This window comes from Lipomyces chichibuensis (genome assembly GCF_038497645.1).
Source record: "Lipomyces chichibuensis strain CBS 12929 unplaced genomic scaffold V1513scaffold_90, whole genome shotgun sequence".
In the NCBI taxonomy this organism is placed as follows: domain Eukaryota; kingdom Fungi; phylum Ascomycota; class Lipomycetes; order Lipomycetales; family Lipomycetaceae; genus Lipomyces; species Lipomyces chichibuensis.
This window is the reverse complement of record NW_027117542.1, coordinates 1-21,771: the sequence shown is the minus strand read 5'-3', so window position 1 is coordinate 21,771 and position 21,771 is coordinate 1. Positions and strand designations below refer to the sequence as shown.

General features: G+C 47.2%; 7 protein-coding genes across 7 annotated transcripts; 3 read left to right on the top strand and 4 right to left on the bottom strand.

The window, feature by feature from the left end:
• Positions 1-1,189: 1,189 nt before the first annotated feature.
• Positions 1,190-1,474, top strand: V1513DRAFT_386472 (uncharacterized protein; the record flags this gene model as incomplete). Its single annotated transcript, XM_066895255.1, has 1 exon — positions 1,190-1,474. A coding segment is annotated over one exon (285 nt), but the record flags the coding sequence as incomplete, so codon positions are not given.
• Positions 1,475-4,179: 2,705 nt separating this feature from the next.
• Positions 4,180-5,570, bottom strand: V1513DRAFT_455088 (NAD dependent epimerase/dehydratase family protein). Its single transcript, XM_066899460.1, has one exon. It carries the CDS (start codon positions 5,295-5,297, stop codon positions 4,386-4,388), a length of 912 nt encoding a protein of 303 aa, XP_066750405.1. The 5' UTR covers positions 5,298-5,570; the 3' UTR covers positions 4,180-4,385.
• Positions 5,571-7,682: 2,112 nt separating this feature from the next.
• Positions 7,683-10,890, top strand: V1513DRAFT_455084 (aconitase family-domain-containing protein). Its single transcript, XM_066899459.1, has 5 exons — positions 7,683-7,850; positions 8,066-8,098; positions 8,151-8,207; positions 8,257-8,875; positions 8,926-10,890. Exons 1-5 carry the CDS (start codon positions 7,806-7,808, stop codon positions 10,530-10,532), a joined length of 2,361 nt encoding a protein of 786 aa, XP_066750404.1. The 5' UTR covers positions 7,683-7,805; the 3' UTR covers positions 10,533-10,890.
• Positions 10,891-11,935: 1,045 nt separating this feature from the next.
• V1513DRAFT_406959 (uncharacterized protein) lies at positions 11,936-15,654 on the bottom strand. Its single transcript, XM_066895643.1, has 4 exons — positions 15,429-15,654; positions 14,914-15,371; positions 13,730-14,853; positions 11,936-13,670 (listed from the first exon to the last, which is right to left on the bottom strand). The coding sequence occupies exons 2-4, from the start codon at positions 15,331-15,333 to the stop codon at positions 12,209-12,211; spliced, it is 3,006 nt and encodes a 1,001-aa protein (XP_066750403.1). The 5' UTR covers positions 15,334-15,371; positions 15,429-15,654; the 3' UTR covers positions 11,936-12,208.
• On the top strand, positions 15,623-16,645 carry V1513DRAFT_455078 (uncharacterized protein). The gene is made up of 3 exons (XM_066899458.1): positions 15,623-15,781; positions 15,841-15,917; positions 15,968-16,645. Exons 1-3 carry the CDS (start codon positions 15,722-15,724, stop codon positions 16,380-16,382), a joined length of 552 nt encoding a protein of 183 aa, XP_066750402.1. The 5' UTR covers positions 15,623-15,721; the 3' UTR covers positions 16,383-16,645.
• Positions 16,590-19,535, bottom strand: V1513DRAFT_332757 (uncharacterized protein). The gene is made up of 2 exons (XM_066894708.1): positions 18,853-19,535; positions 16,590-18,802 (listed from the first exon to the last, which is right to left on the bottom strand). Exons 1-2 carry the CDS (start codon positions 19,301-19,303, stop codon positions 17,019-17,021), a joined length of 2,235 nt encoding a protein of 744 aa, XP_066750401.1. The 5' UTR covers positions 19,304-19,535; the 3' UTR covers positions 16,590-17,018.
• A 359-nt stretch (positions 19,536-19,894) lies between these two features.
• On the bottom strand, positions 19,895-21,714 carry V1513DRAFT_455076 (uncharacterized protein). Its single transcript, XM_066899457.1, has 2 exons — positions 21,340-21,714; positions 19,895-21,280 (listed from the first exon to the last, which is right to left on the bottom strand). Exons 1-2 carry the CDS (start codon positions 21,377-21,379, stop codon positions 20,199-20,201), a joined length of 1,122 nt encoding a protein of 373 aa, XP_066750400.1. The 5' UTR covers positions 21,380-21,714; the 3' UTR covers positions 19,895-20,198.
• Between the last annotated feature and the right edge of the window lie 57 nt (positions 21,715-21,771).

The following is a 21,771-nucleotide window of genomic DNA, read 5'->3' as shown; positions in this document are numbered from 1 at the left end:
CACCCAACATAACACTCTCTCTCTTTGGGTTTTGCTTTTTTGACTCTCACCCCCCCCCGGGGGGGGGGGGGGGGGGGGGGGGGCCGCCCCTTGGCGGTTGTCGTAATCTTGGCCATACTACAAGGACATGTCCTGGTTAACAGCTATATTTCAGCTCTAGCTAGTATAATTCAACTACGTGGTGGTTGATGCTGGCTCATTTAGTATTTGGCGATGGTGGAACTGGCCGGTTCGATCGTGCGGCCGATTCGATGGGGAAATACATTATTATCGGACAGCGGTTATGCTAGACACTAGCCGGCAACACTTGGCGCACGCAATATATTCCCCGGTAGTCTCAAGTTGATTCTCGTTATTGGGATTCTCGACTGACTGACTTCTAAGAGTCATTTTCAAACAGAAGTTAATGAAAGCATCAGAACAATATTGAACTCAGTTATGACTGTGAGGGCATGTGATTCAACGAATGGTTTCCGTGCTATAACCAAACGCTGGCAATCATCTAACGCCATAGTTGGAGGCCGTCTTATGTTACTTAGCCCTCTTTTCCCGTTTCTACAACGGTCTCCACTTGAATCTAATCTCCACTGCTCTACCGTCTCCGCTTCATCGTCCTCCACTCTCCAACGCTTTCTTCAATACCCTTCGGACATGAATTCAACGATCTCCAACACGATTGATATGTTTCCGATACCTGCCCTGTTCTAATCGAGTAAAACCTTTGAAGACTTTGCAACCTATATTACCGGCATGTATCCTGCTGTTTGTTTGATCAAATTTACTTGTGCAGAAAGTCCGACTAACGTATACTACAATGTTGTCTTCATAGGCTGGCTCACCTACTTGTTATGCAACAAATGTCGGAAATTATCGCAAGCAGCGATGTCAGGCATAGAGTTGGAACAATTTTTGCGACTAATATGGAAAATGACGCGTGGTATTTGACCGAGACTACCTGGTAGAGTATGTGTAACCGGGGGTATATGTAAATGATTGGCGTGAGTTACGGATTTCGTACCCAATTGCATAAACCGTACCGAAACCCAACGCCATACAGAATTTGCTTCATGAAGCTAACTCGGCACATTGGTGAAACACATAATGGTCGGTTGAAACATATAATCATCGTTATTCTTCCCCGAGCTTATGACTACTATAATGGATCCAGTAGCATTTCACGGCAACATACAATTTAAGCAATTTATATATTGGAATGGTCATCGAGTCGGATGATAAAGCCAGAGCCATTGTAAACTCGTATGCGAGGCGCCATAATTTCGCAGTAAAGAACGGTGAGGTCAAGCACAAATATCAGACACAATTGCTCATTTGCAAATCTGCAGAAAGCCGCTCAATGCTGGCACGGTCTCAATGGCAGTGCGGACGACGTACGAGACAACGGTCTACCGCGTGGAAGATTGCGCGCATGCCCTGCAATTGTGCTTGGGAAATTGCTTTCAAAAGCAACACTTAACGACAATTTTTACGCAGCTTGTTGACTAGCATGAAAAACACCAGCTCGAAGGCAATCAATCCCATCAAGTATCCCGAGAACCGATCCGTGACTAGTGACCGAGGGAAGCTACGTTCGACCTTGTCCAGCAATCTTCAGTATCTTTTATCACGACTGCATCCGTGTTGAACCACCACACACTAATGGCGAACTTTTAAACCAGCCAATTATTTAGCTCCATCCTCATGATCTCGTCAGCTCGCTAGTTTCACCTGCAGGTATTCTCCAATATAGTTCTCTAGAAAAAAGTAGACAAATGTCTAATAGCGACTGCGAAATGCTTTCTGACGGCAGGGTGACGGTTAATGAATTCTCTGTTGTGTCTTTCAAACTCCTGGTGTTACTCATTGACTTGACTATCATCTCTCAATGACGGTATTGACGATGAGGCTGCTCCGGAATACAATGATTATAATGTCGTTAAGGGATATATATGGGCAATACGGAAGTTTCAAATTTAGAATTTGATGTGTTATACGAATTATTAGGAATCAATTTTTTATTCGTATTCGGATTAGTAAGTGTGACATATCCATTCAAATGCGAATTGATTATTCCTGTCCAGTGTCATGACAGTATATCCTTCTCACTACGCTATCTAACGATCACGTATTATTTTTCCTTTTATTAAAGTTATTCCTTACAACTTACACATTTTCACCACTAGCAAGTTATATGACGCAGCCCATTTCCCATCCGCAATTGTCTGGTCATCACACACTTCACATTTCATATCGTGCAAACTTCATAGCTTACAGAGTTAGCTCATCATTGACGCACTATTCCCCATTTGCTGATTCTTTTTTGTCCAAACTTTAACCTGCGCTGTTGAAGCTGCTGAAGCTAATGCAACCTCTGAGGCACATAAGAGACTGGCCACATACCATTAGGCTTTGTCTACGTTGTTCGCGGTTCTACTAATGCAGATGCAACTTGGGTCAAGCCAGGGAGTGCGTCAACGGAAACAGATGTAAGATGGTAAATTAGATGTTACTTGCGAAATGTGAGGGGTTCGAGGTGGAATGTGAAACATCTAATGACGGGTCCTATACCAAGATTTGAATTTTGATGGGTCGCATGGCAAGAGCTAAATATGACATGAAGAAGAGTTAGGGAATAGGGATATTGCGCAGAAAAACGTGTTGTACAGATATACGTATATATTGAGTGAACAAATACATGCTCCAAGCATGTCATCGCGCGTCATTAAAGCCCCAACGTAGCATTACATCAAAAAGAGCATCTTTGTAACTGTCACATTAACTGCTGACAAGTTGTGGCAGCGTTGGTGATCAGGTTGTCAAGTTGTGCAATTAGAGACGTCAGTATTTCTGGGATTGCTAAGCCGCAAAAGGCAACTTGGGACAATCATCTCGTTATATAAATGACCTGCAAGCTGTCCGCTTCTTGAGCAATCCACACTCCGGGCTTATCATTCTCTTCTGGGGGGTAAACGAAATAAATTTTTTCCTTATTCGTATTCGTTATTCGTATTCGCAGGACTTCCGTTTATTCGCAACGAAAAAGATTGGGTGCGTCGAATACGAATAACGAATATTATTTTCGTCAAGATGCTAGCGATGTTAGTCATACTTGAATTCAACCAATCATGACGCGTCACTGCGCATCTATGAGTGACTAAATAACTCGTCGTCTTCTACCAATATTTTTTTATCCCTGGAGATTAATCCGATATCCTATCTTACAACAAGATGTCTGACAGCGATTGTGATATCTCTATCGTCAGCGGGACTTATTTGTTACCATCTACCATATCCGACCGTCTTCGGCACTCTTACAGAATCGACTCACCTGCTTAATGACGGCAGTGACGAGGAGTCAGGTCCTGAAGACCGGATCGCGAAGGTATCACGATTTCATAACGTACTTGTGAAAATTTACGAATAACTTACGAATAAAAGCTACTTTATTCGTATTCGCATTAGTAAGCAGGAAATCTTTAGTTATTCGTTTTTCGTGGACCCCTATTCTCTTCCCTCCTTCATTTATGCATGCGTACTATGCCAGGCTATACGGGAGATACTGAGTATGGGCACTTTCACCGCAATTTATCCGTTCTATACAATGATAACATCGTACCCACAGCCACATGCTTGCCTTGAGAATCATGCATACTTTCTGTTGTCTTATTCCTTGCATATTCTCAATCAACTTCGTCGAACTAAACCCTCGAAAAAGCATGTTAGCCAGGGTACGGAGGCAAGAATGTTGGCCTGCTTTAGCCGACCGTGAGGGAGTGTCGACCTGGCATTAAATCATCTAGCCAATCCGGGTTAGCCGCGATTACCAGCAGGCGGACGGATTTTTGAGTTACTAGACATCGTACATTGGCATAAAAAGTCCAGCATCTTAATGTAGATTCACATGTAGATCACGGTTATGCAGATGCCTAGCCGGCGGAATTGAGAAAAAAGCCTAGGAAAGGATCCTTGTACTTATCGTTATATCTGAAATTGGATCCTGCAGAGTCGTATTAACTTTTCCTCTTCGAGCACTGCTTACTCTATTTACTGAATAACCATGCTGAACACACTTGCCCTTTCAAACTAAATGTTTTCTAACTTCGTGTCTTGCGTTTTCCTACCGCATCCCGCTTCTTCATCGAGCATTATCGACGTCATTTTTGGTGATGAGCAGCGATTGCACTTAGAAATGAAAGTTCATTGTGGAGACGTATAACGTGTCATAGGTTAGCAGATAAATAAATACATGCAATTTTATTAAATTCGAAACAGGAATGATGCCGTGAGATACAATCTTGGCTCTATTGAGATATTTTACATAAAATTGTCAAATCCCGGATAGAAAGAGATCGAGGAACCTACTGGTGCGTCTCCGGAAGATTCGAGTGTTACAGGGCCGAGCTCTCAAAATATTCATTCCGATCAAGATCTGACAGAAGTGACGGCTGTACTGGTCCCCAACCCAAGAGCTCACGCGTTATCGAACTAGAAGTTGGGTTGTCGTGTGGAACAAACAGTGCCATCCATCCAAAGTGATCACCTGCCTCCTCAAGAGAAATAGAGACCAAGGGCACTTTCAGTCTCTTGCTAATAACGGTTGCGATGTCTCGAATTGTTACGCCCTCATCAGCGACTGCGTGAAGAAATGACCCTGAAGGCGCTCGCTCTAGTGCCAGCCGATAGAGGAGTGCAGCATCGAGTCTATGCACGGCCGGCCAGCGATTTGCGCCATCCACTATATAAGCTGAAATGCCTTTGGTCCTGGCGATGTTGATCAGGGCAGGAACGAATGCATGATCACCGTCCCCATGGACGGTCGGCGGGAGCCGCACGACCGATACGCGTACTCCACGCGAACTGAATGACATCGCTACCTTTTCCGATGCCGCACGGGGCGAAACCAGTCCAGGATCACCAGGGCTATCCTCTGTGGCAAGGCGACCAAATGGGAGCATAAACGTCGTGCAAGTGACGACAAATGGTCGGTTGGGACGGTCTGATCCTGCGATTGCTTCGCCTATGGTCTCGAGAGCCTGGCGATCGGTCTCGCATGCGGCTCCATATTGTTCAAAGTCGTGAATAAAAGCAGCATGAATTACGCCGTCTACTGTCGCTACTCCACGCCGCAGGCTGTCAAGATCACTAAGAGAACCGCGATGCACCGCAGCTCCCGCGGCTTTGAGCGTCTCGGCTGCGGCATCAGAGCGCGCGAGACCGAGAACCTCGTGTCCCGCACTAATTAGCTCTTGAACGATCGCCGAGCCGATAAATCCAGTCGCGCCAGTAACGAAAACACGCATTGTAGTGGACGACTCTGATTGAATCTGAGTTGAGAGCGGAGTTAGGGGCAGGCGAGAAATACTGGGAATAAGTGAGATGGCTTGGAGTTCTAGAAAACGAGAGTCGGGGGGATATCACAAGATCCTGCAAAAGATTTCAAATTATCTCCGCCGTTTTCGAAAATTCTGTTCTGACTTGCAGTGCCAGTGTAAATGGAAGCGAGGATTCTTATACTTTATTAGATTCTTTACACAGACAACATATGCTAGCCATGGGGGGAAAAACAATCAGATTGCTATGTAATCACTAATTAGAGTTCTCAGTGTGGCTGTCGGCGTCTACTTAAACATCTCCGAAAGAAAGTATCTATAGGGTCACCCCTGATAGTTGTGCCCCCACACAAGGCGGGACAAAGAAAGGGGCGAACGCCGAACCCTGGCCCTGGGAACTGAACCCTTTCGGTCGCATTCCCGATCCGATCCGATCGATCCGATCCGATACGGTCATATCCATCCATACATTCGATCATCCTTCCTTGTTCGTGTGTCATCGCTTTTTCGTTCGAGCGCCTTATACTATTGCTGGCAAGTATAACAAATATTATGCAATCAGCATAGATGTCCAAGAGGCAGACAGTTGGCGGTTGCATATTGGTAGACAAATACGATGTATTTAAAGTAGGCATCCCACGCATGCAAAAAGAATTTGAAGTAGGGACGGACTCAGACATCACATTAAGACGGTTCCGTGTTCCATACTTAAGCAATGCTTAAGCAATGCTTGAGTGTCAGTTTGAAGGTGACTGTCGTCCTAATGTCTATAAGTGTTGAGCAGTGGCATTTTGTTCCCTGGCGTCAATCACACGATAAGGCAGAAACCGAGTCAGTCACTGAAGATGCGACTAGCCGCGAGTTAGCGCTGAGTTGGTCTAATACTACATTCTAAGACTCAGAAGATGAATTACTGAAGTTGACCCGTGGAAGCGAGTCACTACTAAGCTGCACTTTGCAAAATGGCCCGCATTTGTTTGCAACAGGTGCAATAACTGTACCGCAACTATGCAATCAAAGGACACGAACGATACTAATAAGTTATTTAATGCGAATTGAAATTCACAAAACTCAATTTGAGGCCTAGAGTAGCCTCCCAGATAGATGATAAACTCCGCAGCAACAAACTTGAAGAGCACATTTGTCTAGTGGACTGCGGTTCGAAAAGCTCTGAATGTGCTGAGTGAAGTGTTGAAAGCAAACTGTAGATCTGTAGGCAAATATGAGCTTTAAATTGGGCTGCAGGATACTGTGGTTGGTATTATCGATATGAACTAGCTAAATGTTTAATACGTGTGGAAATAGTAGGAATAGTTACTAGCTAAATTCGAAACTGTAAACCATATGGTTGTCACAGATAATGGCCGAATACAGCGGACATCCGACGAGATTGGTCGTGAATCCGAGTGGGTGTCGGATGCCGGGTAAGATCTTGCCTCGACGTCGTCATTGTTGGGCCCACTGCTAACACACAAATAAGCGGGTAAACTCGCAAATGCAATACGGCTACAATGAGATGATTACTATACCTATTGTTATAATCGCAAAAGGGTGGTGGTTGAGTTGGGGTCCCTGAGCAGACACCGAGTAGAGGACCTGCAATTAGCGCTGCGGCTCCGCCAGAGATTCCGTCGGAAGTGGAGTTTCCGTTGGCAACTTGTCAAATTTCTTCCGTCCCGCGCGAGCAACCTTCCCCACTTTCCTTCATGATCTACTCAATCAGCATTTTCATAGACCGCTCAACATGCAGTTTATTGAATCGCATAGGGTCGCGCATTCTTCAGGCCAGACCTCATGCGTGTCCGTTTACTGAGGGTGCAGGATCAGTTTATCTAATTAATTTAGAGATTAGATAATGATAATCACCGCCGCATCCATGGTGCAAGTCTAGATTTTTAACTCTTGTCAAAAGACAACCACGTGACAAGACGACAACATCGCCTCTCAGTTGCGCAGCAACACACTGTATGATTGCAATTATTATTACTGTAGTATGTACAAAATAGATACTGCTTTTGTGTAATCGTAGAATACTCTCGTAAAGCGGAATGTGAACTAGAGGGCTGACAATGGGCACGCTCTGATTCGCTCTGGCGGAGTGTTGGGCAGGGGTCAGGGCCGGCGGATCTGGGCAAGGGTTTTGTCTGCAGGGTTGTGCATTTTCAAACGCGCTCTGATTGGACGCTGAAAGGGCTGAATAGCACAAGTGTCACGGCAAATGGCTTTATTTGACCTGCAGACCTCTGAAAATCCACGCTAGTATGGAAACAGTTTAGCGTCAAAGTGATTCCTGTGCCACGGCCAATTTGAGCAGCCGGCTTAAACGCGAATAAATAACACCCGTCGATCCAGCGCCCTCACGAGCGAGACGTAATATTTTGCCGACGACATTGAAGCTTTCACCTCTTTATTGTCTTCCTCCTCCTCTTCTTATTCTCTTTTTCATTGCGCGTCTGTGTCGCTTAGTCGCGCCAAAGCATGCTGCTAAACGCTCGTTTGCCCTCAATGGGCGCACTCAAGTCGGTAGGTTAATTTGCTTGCATTCCCCATTGGACGTGGTCTCGTATTAGGATTGAAATGCAAGCGTGGACGCGAATGCAATCCAAATCAACCACATGGAGGTTCACATTTGAAGATTTCTCTATCTCCATTTGCCTTCTTCTCAATTGCGTCTGCTCTACGTTCAAAGTGATGCCAAATCGTCGGAAAAGTGATCATTGGCTAACGATAGTCTCCAGAGTGCAAATGTCTCTCGGCTCGCCAAGATTTCTGTATGTATTTCAATAGAAGTATTCCTATGTGTTCCTACTAATCCATATTCAGTCGCGATCACTCGCTACCATTGTCGAGGACAAGGTTCGCCAAAACAACTGGGAAAACGTATGTGCCCTAACATATATTGTCAAATGTAACAGCTAACACTGTCAAGTACTCTTTCTTGAACTATAAGAAGAACGTCGAGACCCTAAACGTCGTCCGTGACCGACTAAAGCGTCCCTTCACTTTTGCCGAGAAGATCCTCTACGGCCATCTCGACGACCCCCATGGACAGGACATCGAGCGCGGTATTTCCTACCTCAAACTCCGACCTGACCGTGTCGCTTGCCAGGACGCAACTGCCCAGATGGCTATCCTGCAGTTCATGTCGGCCGGTATGCCCCAGGTTGCCACCCCCACCACTGTCCACTGCGATCATTTGATTGAGGCGCAGATTGGCGGTGAGAAGGATTTAGCCCGCGCCATCGATATCAACGACGAGGTATATAACTTCTTGGCCACAGCTAGTGCCAAGTATAACATTGGATTCTGGCGCCCTGGATCGGGTATTATTCATCAGATTGTCCTCGAGAACTATGCCTTCCCGGGTGCTCTCATGATCGGCACAGACTCTCACACTCCTAACGCTGGCGGTCTCGGTATGCTCGCTATCGGTGTCGGTGGTGCTGACGCCGTCGATGTAATGGCTGGACTTCCATGGGAACTGAAAGCCCCTAAGGTTATTGGTGTCAAGTTGACCGGCAAGCTCTCTGGATGGACTGCCCCTAAAGGTACTTTCCTCTCACTATTAATTCTCACATCTGTCGCTAACATCACTTAGATATCATTCTCAAGGTTGCTGGTATTCTTACAGTCAAGGGTGGTACTGGTGCCATTGTCGAGTACTTCGGTGAGGGTGTTGACTCACTCTCTTGCACTGGTATGGCTACCATCTGCAATATGGGTGCTGAGATCGGTGCCACTACCTCTACCTTTCCCTACAACATGCGCATGGCCGACTACTTGAAGGCTACCAAGCGTGGTTTCGTCGCTGAGCAGGCCAATTTGTATGCCGACCTCTTAAAGGCCGATGAGGGCGCAGAGTACGACCAACTTATCGAAATCGATTTGAACACGCTAGAACCCCACGTTAACGGTCCCTTCACTCCCGATCTTGCCACCCCCATCTCCAAGATGAAGGAAGCTGTTGTGGAGAACGGCTGGCCCACGGAGGTCAAGGTTGCTCTTATCGGCTCTTGCACTAACTCTTCATATGAGGACATGTCCCGCGCTGCCTCCATTGCGCAGGATGCACTTAACCACGGTCTCAAGGCACAGTCCCTCTACACCGTTACTCCAGGTTCCGAGCAGATCCGTGCTACTATTGCCCGTGACGGTCAGTTGAAGGTCTTCGAGGAATTTGGCGGTCTTTTACTGGCCAACGCTTGCGGTCCTTGTATTGGTCAATGGGATCGCCGTGATGTCAAGAAGGGCGAGAAGAATACCATCGTGTCGTCCTACAATCGAAACTTCACAGGTCGAAACGACTCCAACCCTGCTACTCACGCCTTTGTCACCTCTCCCGATCTCGTCACGGCTTTCGCCATCGCTGGTGATCTTCGATTTAACCCAATGACTGATACTTTGAAGGACCAGGACGGCAATGAGTTCATGCTTGCTGAACCCACCGGTGCTGGTCTCCCCACGCTTGGATATGATCCCGGCAATGACACGTACCAGGCCCCTCCTGAGGACCGATCCGTTGTCAGCGTCGCTGTCGCTCCTACCTCGGACCGTCTTCAGGTCTTGAAGCCATTCAAGCCATGGGATGGTTCAGACGCCTATAATCTCCCTATTTTGATTAAGTCCAAGGGCAAGACCACTACCGATCACATATCACAGGCCGGCCCATGGCTCAAGTACCGTGGCCATTTGGAAAATATTTCCAATAACTACATGATTGGCGCCATCAACGAGGAGAACGACAAGGCTAACACCGTCAAGAACGTCTTCACTGGTGAATATGCTGGTGTTCCTGATACTGCTCGTTACTACCGTGACCATGACCAGAAGTGGGTTGTAGTCGGCGGTGACAACTTCGGTGAGGGTTCCTCCCGTGAGCATGCCGCCCTTGAGCCGCGATTTCTCGGTGGGTTCGCTATCATTGTCAAATCCTTCGCCCGTATCCACGAGACCAACTTGAAGAAGCAGGGTATGCTTCCTCTCACATTCGCTGACCCATCTGCCTATGATAAGATTAAGCCGGATGACAATGTTGATATCATCGGTGTCACGTCCCTCTCTCCTGGTAAGAATGTGAAGCTTGTTATCCATCCCAAGGGCGGTGAAGTCTGGGAGACTGAGCTCGCTCATACCTACAATGACGAGCAGATTGAGTGGTTCAAGGCTGGCTCTGCCTTGAACAAGATGGCCGCTACGAACAAGTAAGCAGCCCAGTACTGAGATTGCGAGCGATTGGTTGATCGTTGAGTGACCAATATAATGTAACGAGTATGACATGAATGAATTGGAAATTACAGCAATCTTTAATCTCATGGGTCGTGGAGATTATAAATATAAAGCAGGCGACAGAATGGGACTTTCCTGAATATCTTTCTTTGTTATTATTATATATTATTCGTATGTGTTTATAAATGCTTTTAATTGGTCTTAGTAATGAAACACAAAAATTGAATAAAATGTATGGCATCTAAATATCTGTTAGCATAGCAAATGGTATGATTGTGCCTTTTGATTGATGAGTAGTGCTGCGACATGAGTCATATTAGAATGTCCAAAGCCCCGAGTCATCATGGAGTAGTCGGCAGTAATATCCCTAACCCCATGTGCGCTTTATTTGGGCTTGTCTTTCCTTGCGTTCCTTACGTCCCCAGATCTTCCGAAGGGGAGTAGTCTCTGGAAGACCTCAATCGCTAACCATCAACAAGCTCACGTGATTTGAATCGGTCTTCTCCCACTGGCGAATGTGTCCAGCTTGCGCATTCCTTTGGTTCATTCCGACGCAAAATTGAATCAAATACGAAAAAAATATCTGGATCCATCTTCTTCGGAGTACGCTTCTTAATCAACGGCCGGAACTGGGGCGACTGAGTGGTATGGCATCTGGTGCTGTGGTGCAGCCTTGTAGACCACTACTGGGTGGAACGAGTATGATACCACAGCATTTTATAGAGGTGGAACATGTACACCAATCTTCTTATCGGCGGCGGTGCGTTTTTGCCTGATCTAAGGCTATCAAAGTATCAAAGTATCAATTAATGCCCCAGTTGCCGAACGAGGCCATTATAACTTGTAGACTCTGCAAGTCGTAAGCTACTGTGAACTTAAACTGACGTCATTTTCTCTGCTCTCCTACCGTAGCTGTCGCTACTTTAATCCGATTTTTAGCAGCCTCGTAGTGCCTACAAGTAAGTCTTCTGTCAATTCTCCTTGGCTGTAACTGAAACTTCGCTGCGTGGCTTGAGCGGGTGAAGCCTCCATATCCCAAACCACCGCAATCAATGCCTCAATAAAGATGTTTTGATGGTCTTCGGATAATCGTTTCTGTGCAGAGTAATCACCAATTGCCTAGGAACTCTCAGAATCTGTTCTGAGAAAGCCACTTTTCGTTGCACGGTCTCGCATGCCAAAACCGGTGATGCCGGCCCTGAATTGACGTCAATTACAGCTGCGTTAACTATAGGAACTTTAAGACCGCACACCCGCGAGTTGTGTCAGCGACGAGAAGTAAAGTGCGATAGAAGAGGCCACAGCGGACGCTCACTTTGCTAGATGGAAAATCTCGACACTAAGCTTGACATAAATATGTATTACGAAATTAATTGTGTGTTTCTCGGATTGCCTTGGCACGTGATATCTAGCATTTTTCATCAAAATCAATTGTCATACCGACCAAGAAATCCTTCGTAAATGAAATTTTTAATATAGCTGATGGTTTTCTTCGATCTAATGACGACTAATAACAATTTAGCTGCATGCAGCTTCTAGAACTACAAAATCGGTAATACGAACAAGCTGTAAATATATAATGAGACAGATTATAAATCATACAATCTTATTTCTTCCGACGATCAAGACCAATGTCACGACTAACCAACAACGACCTACAATACGCGACCAACAGTAGCGCTCTGGCTCTTATCAATGGTCTGCACCTTCTTCAACTGTCGTCCAGCTGAAATTTGTTCTAATAACAAACTACGGTCCGCTAACCCTCCACCAGCTCCCCCGGCACTAATTGGTGGTGCAATCGGAGCTGAGGTTATTTGAGGCATTGATGCTCCGAATATTGGGGGCGGAGGTGGGGGAGCTGGAATAGCAGCTCCTCCGAATCCATCTGGGATTGGAGGTAACGGTGGGATTCCCGGCGCAGGAGGAGCAGGAGACGGTGCAGCCGTTTCGTACGGAGTGCCACGAGATGTCGATGTAGCAGCCGAGGACTGGTTGTTCGATGCTACATGTTGAGTTTGTGGGGCCATGCTTCCAAACAAAAGCGATGCCAAATCAGCTGGAGACGGCTTCTTGGGACCTGCACCAGCCACAGGCGACGGACCTTCCTCGTCAGACGAATCGGACTCAGACATAATTACACTCCAGTCGTCTTCATCATCGCCATGGCCACGTTGGTACCGTCGCTGGGCATCGAGAGCCGCTTGGTTCGGTACGACAGTTGCAGGCGGAGTACTCGAAGTTGAAATTAAGGACGGCATAGAAACTTGAACGTGTGGCTGAGTGACTTGTACTGGGGAGGGCACTCGACGAACTGACGGAGGAGCCAATGGGCCACGACTTCTTATAGCGGGAGGCGGTGGGGCAGGAGATGGCGAACCAGACTTTATCTGGACTTCAGTGTAAAAATCTGGCGTTGGGGGCTCAGAAATCGTCTGCGATAGCGGCGTAACGACTGGTCCAGCTGCTGGAGCATTCACTGACAGTCGTTGGGGAGATTCGGGTCGGTTGAAGTCAACCTCTGCGTAACCAGACGCCGTAGGCTTGGAGGAATCGTAATAGAAGTCGCCTTGCACTGGGAAGGGGTTCCGTGAGGATGGTGGTGCCGGAACTGGTGGCTGAAAGTGGGTCTGGGATTGGGCCACAGGCTGTGAGAAAATTGAACTGGAAGTCAATTCAGTACCTGCAGGCTTTGGCGCAGGTTGTGGTGGAGTTGGTGGAGACTGGTAGCTTGGCTGCGATGATGGTGCAGGAGGAGAGACTTCCTCAGATTGCGGCTCGGGTGACAAAACAACTGGGGTCGGTGCAGAAAATGCAGACGACGAGTTAGCACTCTTTGCTGGACGTGAAATTCCCAGAGCTGCCAGTCTTTCATTCATTCTCCGCTCTGCCTCAGACTTAATCCAAGCAGCGCGCTCCTCCGGGGTTCTGAACTGAGCATAGAATGAACCCGATCCCGGTTTAGATGATGCAGTTGACGCGCCACTAGATGTCGATGCAAGTCGGGCTGGAGACGCTGAAACTGGAGCCTGGGATCCGTTAGAAAATGTACTCTCATTCTGAGACGATCGGTGGCCAGAAGGCTCAGAGTAGTTTGAAGTCGATCTCGTTGAATCTCTTTTCAGAGCGTCAGCATACATCTAGCAGAATAAATTTAAATAGCAGGGATATTTTACCTCAGCTGTGATCGGGCATTCCGTCGCTGAATTTCCAAAATCAACTCTCTAACTTCGTCCTCCGCACCAACGCCCTCCTCGAACAACTGACGCTCTCTCTCGACCTTGAAATCCTGTCGAGTTTCTTTTAGTAGGCCCTCCAAAGAATCCTGGACTGCACGAACACTCTCCTCGACATCACGAATCATCTGCTCATTCTTCTCTCTCGCGGCTCGCATCTTATCCGTCTCCTCAGCTAGTCGCACCTCAGATGCATGCTGGTCGTCACTGCCACCATCAGCCGGTGCAGGTTTACCTGTTAGCGCAGCCATTCTTGTCTGCAAAATTGCGAGCGACCTCGCCTTCCGCTTATCAGCCTCTGTGACACGCCCTCCAGGTCCAGTTCCAATTACCTGGGTTCCTGGGTGCGCCTTCGCATCTCTAATTCTAAATAGCTCTAATTTGGCGTCCGAGATTTTGTTTCCAATACTCCGAGCGCGTCCGACAAGAACAGGTAGCCGGTCGGTGAGATACTGTAATCGATTCCGTAGCGCTGCCTTCTCAGCATTGACGTTAGTAGATGGCGCAGACGACGCATAGTCGTCGATATCTTCCTGAATATGACGGATCTTTCGAATCAGATCATCAGACTCATCGCGGTCTCTTGAATTCAGATACTGATCTTCATTGAATGCGAAGTCATCTTCTGCGTCAATTGCGTTAAGTAAAATCTTCTTTTCTCGAATCGCCTTCCGCAATGACTCTAAAGTCTCGCCTTTTGACAACTCCTTTTCGCTGGAACCCACTGACGACACAGTAGGCGATGGAGATCCAGTAGCACCGCGAGAGCCGCCATTACGGCGACGGGCGCTGGAAACGTAAAGCGTCGCTTCGTCGTCATTGTTTTTGAAGACGGTGGCGTCTTTCTTGGGAGTTTCGTCGACCGGTTCTCGAAACGAGCGCGCCTTTAGGTATGAAACACCAGTGGCCTGAGGAAGAAGCATATTCGATCTGCGCTGGTCCGCATCTGACTTAAGCATGTCTTTCAAGGTCGATACCGACTGAGAGAAATTGCGCGTCGAGGGGGGAATTAATTCGGGAGGTAAGTGGGTTGGGATTGGATAGCCATTTAGACGTCGATATACCTACTCCGTATCAATATCCTTGTTATCACTATCAAGCACATTTTCTATTGATCAACTTACCAAATGCATGGCAACAGAAAACTCAGATTTGTTAAGCCGGCCTCTATCTTCAGGATCTGACAAAGTCCAGATCTTCTCAAGATCATCCCGTGGCAATCCACTCTGACCGAGGATCTCCACGGCAGTCTCGCCAGAAATAAAACCGCGACCAAGACCATCCCACGCATCAAAAATATCGTCAAAGATCTTCTTCTCGGCCTTTGTGATGGCCCACGATATCTTGTTGTTGCCGGCCAAAGTTGACCCCCCAGGACCTATGTTTGCAGCGCCGGGCTGCGCGCCAACTTGAGGCATCATGCGGGCCTGCAACGCCTGAATTCCAGGCAATCCAAAATCCATTCCTGTATTATTAGGTATGAGAGGCATACCACCAACGCCAGGCGCAACCTGCATTCCTTGGAATTGCGATGGATTGAACATATCTATGGCACGATCGTAGTCCAATGATTAGCCGTCACCTACTCTTGCAGTATTAGTACCTCACAGATTCAACAATAAAACGCAACAACAATCACCTAAATGCGTACAACAGCAGAAACACCACTAAATGCGAACAGTACGAAATCACAAAAAAAGCGGACGAAGTTGGGTAGCTCGTTGATTGCAGGAGGCGAGCGAGGGACCGCGAAGTCCGCTCGGTGCCTAAACCTTAATTATTCGGCGGCTTGAATGCACGGCTTTGTCTATCGCTGCAGTGTTCCGGGGATCACTTCGCCTCATAAATAATATTCTAAATCACCTCCCGAGAACATTTGGAGCTACAAATTCATTTTACCTGCAGGTTCAACTGTAGTCCAACAATATTGCGATGGTTCGCAAATTGAAATTCCATGAACAAAAGCTTTTGAGGAAGGTCAACTTTCTTGAGGTAAGTTTTTACTGTCCGACCTCAGCTGGTTGAGCTAGACAATACTAACCATCGATCAGTGGAAAGGAGATCAAGGGCATCGGGACGCAGATGTAATGCGACGATACTACATTCAGAAACGAGAAGAATACCATAAGTATGCTAGAAAATTTCTGTCTGTGACATCGTGGTACTAATAAGAAAAAGATATAACAAATTGTGCGGCCAAATTCGACAGCTCGCCCACAAACTGTCACAGCTACCAGCAAATGATCCGGTGCGGACAAAGCACGAAACTCTCCTCCTAGAAAAACTCTACGCAATGGGCATTCTAGCTACGACGACAAAAGTATCCGATCTCGAGTCGAAAATTACAGTATCTGCATTCTGCAGAAGACGAATTGGGGTCGTAATGTTCCGATTAAAGATGTCAGAAACCATCAGTGGCGCGGTTAAATTGGTTGAACAAGGCCATGTCCGTGTCGGTCCTGAAGTAATCACTGATCCGTCATATCTGGTCACGCGAAATATGGAGGATTACCTCACGTGGGTCGATTCCAGCAAGATTAAGCGCACAATTCTCAAGTACCGCAATGAGCTTGATGATTTCGACTTGCTCTGAGTTTTGACCACACGCTAACTTGATTACAAAAGTTTATTGCTTTGTTATTTTGTTTATTAGTTTTTGCGTATCGGTCGGTTGGTTTTGGGAAACAAAAATGTATATAGTGACGCCCAATATTAATTGTTGCTAATTTATCGATGCGAGCATCGGGGAGATAGACAGTTATAATTTTTTCTTGTAGAAAACGGTGGTAAATAGTCCATTTGCGGCTCTGTTCGATAGGTCATTAATTCTAAAGGTGCAAACATCCGACATTATGCCTATTTATTCATTCAAATACAGAAATCTATGTACACACTCCCCACAATTTTAACGTAAACAAAAATTGCACAAGTAACAGTAACAATGACTTATTCATTTAACGCTTCATATATTCGACATCACAATGATCATGCTAAATCTTCGTCTATACTTCTATGTTATTACGTTACCTCATACTTTCGCCGCAATGGTTTCCACTCGATATCAAGGGAATCAAAAAGACTCAACGAAACCTAGCTGCCCCACTTCAATAGATATTCATACCAATATATGAGTGCAAACACCATAACCTGCCCGAAACCCTAATAAATCAATAATTTTCCTCTTCGTCGTCAATTCCCCCCAACGTCAACTCCATGCATCCTTTTTCACCTACGGCGTCGACACGCTCCGCTTACCCATCTGCAACAACAACTCCGCGCTCTGACTTCGCTCCTCATAAATCCTTGTTAATTCTTCGACAATTCGACCCTTCTTTCTACCATTGAGACCCCCACTACCTTCAGAGGATGCCGGCCCAATGACCTTGATGTTCGCCGGCAACGAAGGCGGGAGCATAGCATTTTCTTTGCCAATCACAGTTCCCGCCCCTGCAGCAGCAATCTTCGATGTCTGCTCAAGCTTCATCGGATGTGCTTGTGAAGTCACATATGGTGAGATGGCACGCAATACCTGCGCATGCTGCTGCTCCGACGTTGAGTCGGCGCTGATGCATCTGAATCCGCCGACGACAGAAACCTTCGCAGTTTTGATTGGCATTGATGCACTCCGTGGCGTGCCAGTGGGCGGGAGAAAAGTCGTCGCTGGCAAAGGTATATAGGGCTTGTCGGATCCAGATGATGTTGTAGATGAAATGGAAGAAGCAGATGATTTTGTGGATGAAAACGAGGATGCGGCCGACGAATAAGAGAATGTAGATGCTGCGGATCCCCGACGGGAAGATACTAACTGCGTGTTTTGCAATTGTGAGTGGCCCAACGGAGCGGCTTTTCGCAACGAGGAAGTAACTATCTTTTGAGCTTGCTGCTTGGTGGAATATGAGAATGATATGCCTGCCGATGATGTCGAAACGCCAATCTGTTCATGAGCCGGCGGCTCTGGTATGGACTGAAGTTGCGTGCCCGACAGTTGAGGTGATGAGGAAGGAGAAGTACTCGCTGACGACGTTCTGCCGTCGGACGACATCGCCGCCGATGCTGCTGACAACGACAGTTCGCTATGTGAAGTCAAATCCGTAGCCGTCGATTCAGTATTCGACAGTGACGAAGTAGACGGCTTCCGCAAAGGCAGAGGCGGTGGCAAATGTCCAAGAGTTTTCAGCGTAGTAGAAGAAGATGTTCGGCTACTGCTCTCGTTCGTGCCCTCATCGTCTTTGCCACTGCCATTGCTGCCGTCTAATCCGGAAATAAATGGCAGTTCGGTCCAATAGTATATCAGGCACTCAAACAACTTTGTGTTATACTCTAACACGCGCACAACCTCTATCGGATCAGAGATATACACCATCTCGCTGGAAGCCTCCGGAACTATTGTCGTTGTAAACTCGACTGGCGACATGATTGCCGTCTCTTCAGTTGGGACGGCGATTCTAATTAAACTTGGTGTAATGCACTTTGCGAGATTAGCGATTGTCATCTTGGAAGATCGTTCATGCAGTGCAATCGTCCGTAACAGCGGCACAAGAAGCGAAAATAGTACAATAGTTTGCTGAGGCAACCAGTTTGCAACCATGATGGTATTTTCAGCCGTTGGAGTGAAATCTGGAAATTTGCCTATCAACGAATATGGAAGCGGTGGGGTAGGAAGCAGACGAAGAAATAACTTCAACAGAGATGCAATGACGTGCGGACTGAACTCATGTAAATCGACTAGTTGGCACCGATCAAACGCCTCTCGCAAGATACTCAGATGATCAAGCTTCGGTGAAATTCGGAATATGCTTGGTGTGTATATTCCTTCCACAGCCAAATGGTCGATGCATTCTCTCCAGAAGTAAGGCATAACACCGTCGCTTGGCAAATCACGCCCAAACACAACCCCTTGTTGTGACTCAAATTCGATATGCGGTTCAAGCTTGCGATCATGCACATATACAGCTAAGGGAATGGAAACGAAGCGGATGTCGAGATGCTGCCCGAGTGCTGTCAAGTTCGGAACTACAACCGTCAGTCACACTAATCCGAACATACTATATTCAAGATCCTACCATGCACTGCTTTGTTCCTAAATTTCCCGCTAACCGCGCCAGCAACCATCTCCATGATGGTCCGGACCCACCAGTTTTCGTGCACAATATACAGTCGTTTGAGGCTTTTTCGTAAATCTCTGTCAAGTTTTGAATATGTCTGAATCATCCATGGCCATGAGGGGCGATGTGACCCACCGCCGGCAAAAAAAATAATCGAGTAGTCGCCGACGTGTCTGACGACAGTGAGAAGATGAGGAAGAAGGAGATTATAGTTGATGGATTGGGGCGCGGGGAGGGCAGTCGAGTTCAGCACGAAGACGGGCGTACCGGTTGCGGGGTCCTCGAGATCCGTCGGATATAGTACGCGGTCAACTATGCTTCTGATCTCAATCTCTGTGTATTCAAGCGTCTCTACCGGTTTTCGGGATGGCGGAGGAGCCAGAGACGCTGGAGATGCTGGAGAAGCCATGGTGATTACCGCACTGGCAAATAATATGAATCGCTGAAGAAGTTCTCGCCGTCGTCTTGCTACCGCAGTCGAACCGTGATTGGAATTCTTCAGGTTCGAGAATAGCGAATGTGTCGAGATCGCAGACGAATACTGATGCAGCCAATACTCGAGAACCCTGCACAAGCACACGAGCGCCAAAAGTACAACAAAGCTAACGCGTTTCTTCTTCCTATACCGTAGGAGTCTAGAGAGTTTGGCGTGTGTACACAGCTCCGAGTTCCCGTTTCGGAACTCGAACAAAATGATCTTCGCCGCGACCGATCCAAAAATCTTGGTGGTCGCACTCTCACGTATGAGCAGTGATAATACCGCGGGTGCCCACACGGCAGTATGAAAACGCAGTTTGGTGGTTGGTCTATACTTACTCGTTGATAGCTTCAACCAATACAACAATAGCTGTACCTTTCAGCTGCGATGGTGTATCATGGAATATCAGGGTTACTGGTAGTCGAATAGATGTTGGGGGGGAGTGTCTGCCGACGGACGCGATTCTTAAGCGCGATTTGCCCGGTTGTCATTTGGAATGTGCCTGATCCCAACCCTAACCTTGTTGGATTGACAACTTTGCTGCCGCAAAGTGAATAATATTTGTTTACATGTGAACCTCATTTTTCCGCACGCTTACTGAATGCAACCCTTACCCAGTCACAAAATGTTCAAACGGTGCTGAAAGCCTTCTTTCCGACCACAGTTTTTGTAATTGAGCCTACATATTATTCGACACAGAAGGAACTAGCTAAATCAATGTACAATGCCCAAAAGACCTGTAACCAGGTATAAAAGTACTAAAAATACAAAGTAAAATCGCCATTATCCAAAGTATTTTAAGCCTCATAAAAAATCAAGGATGCTGTTAAGTCATTGAGGCGCAGGCAGGTGACCGCCCCCGGTCGATTCCATCAACACTCGTCTTTTCGAACCTCATTTCGTCAACATCGTGACTATCTAGCATCGCACAGCGACCGTCGGCTCCCGCGACTTCCATCTCATTCTCACTGCCACTTTCTGTACCCGAATCATACACTCGCGTTCTTCTCGTACGCCTAGACCCACTAATGCTACGTCTGCCATTTGCCGGCACACTCACGCTGCGTCCAACGCGGCTCGCACCGCCGTCTGTTGCAACAGTGAGAGGCAGTGATTCTCTGCTGTTGCCAAACAGTGAGTCTGGAGCCAAAGCTCGAGTACTAGCATTAGTATCAATACTCTTCCGCCGCCGCTTTGACGAGCTTGCGAGAGTAATTACCGACGCGTTATCCCCGTAATAGTAATTCGATGTGCTAGTATTTATACTGTTTGCGGTCGATGTTGTGACATGATTAATTCCCGGCGGCAGTGTCATTAACGAGGTATTATTAGTTGATGACGATGACGACAGAATAGATGGTGAGCGCCGTGATGTCGTTGTACCCGTTGTCGTCGTAGTAATCGACGGCGTCAGCTTGGACTGGAAATGCCGCTTGCTTGGGTGCGGCGTCATTGTTCCGGCACTTGTTGACGCTGTGGCGCTGGAGAACACGTTGTTATACACATAGGTACCGGTGGCACTGGTTGCGTTGAGAGTTAAACTTATATTACTGTCAACTGATGAACGGTCATCACAGATGACGCTAGACCCCCGCCGCCGGCTAGGAGCATAGTGCGAGCTGCCGCGGTAGAGCCCTGTATTAACACTTCCACTAGTGCTTGTCGTCAGTATGGATGGCGTCCGAAGTGATTCGTCGCGGGAGTAGGCGTACTGTTGCTGACTGTGACTATGATTGTAGAGCGGCGCCAGAGATGACGAAGTAGTGACAGGCGACATGCCGTCTACACGACCATGTGGGGTAAGTGGATGTGAAGCAGAATATAGTGGAGGGGACGAGCTTGTTTTCGAATGCAACGAACGCGATGTTGGTACGAGCTTCCTCACCCATGAGAATCGGCTTTTGCGTGCTATCAATCCAGAGTTAGCTGATCTTCAACTGTGTAGGACGGAATAAGAAGCAACGAACGATGCGATGATGATGCTTGAGCAGAGACTTGTGTCGCCATTAAAAAGATGTTGAGTCTGCAGTGGCTGCGTTAATATTGAATAATGGTAACCGCTCGATGCCCCTGTGAAATAGGGTCTGTCTGTGCTGAATATAGGACCAAAACGACTGTGCGATGAGTTCTTACTCTGTACCTTCGACACGAATTGTTGTCGTACAATCACGCATTACCGCTCGAACGCAGGAATGTTCTAACTTGGAATTTTGGCACTGGAAACGGCGGATGTTGTGGCGTTCCTGTAATTGTATTATTGACTTGTCCTATATAGCGACGGGATGACGGCGCGTAGTAACTGGATATGGTGCATCCAGGTTAGTCCCGCAAGTGGGATAACCCTAGACCACCGAATAACAGTTGCAAGCAGCTTCCTTGAACCACTGCCAGCAACGACA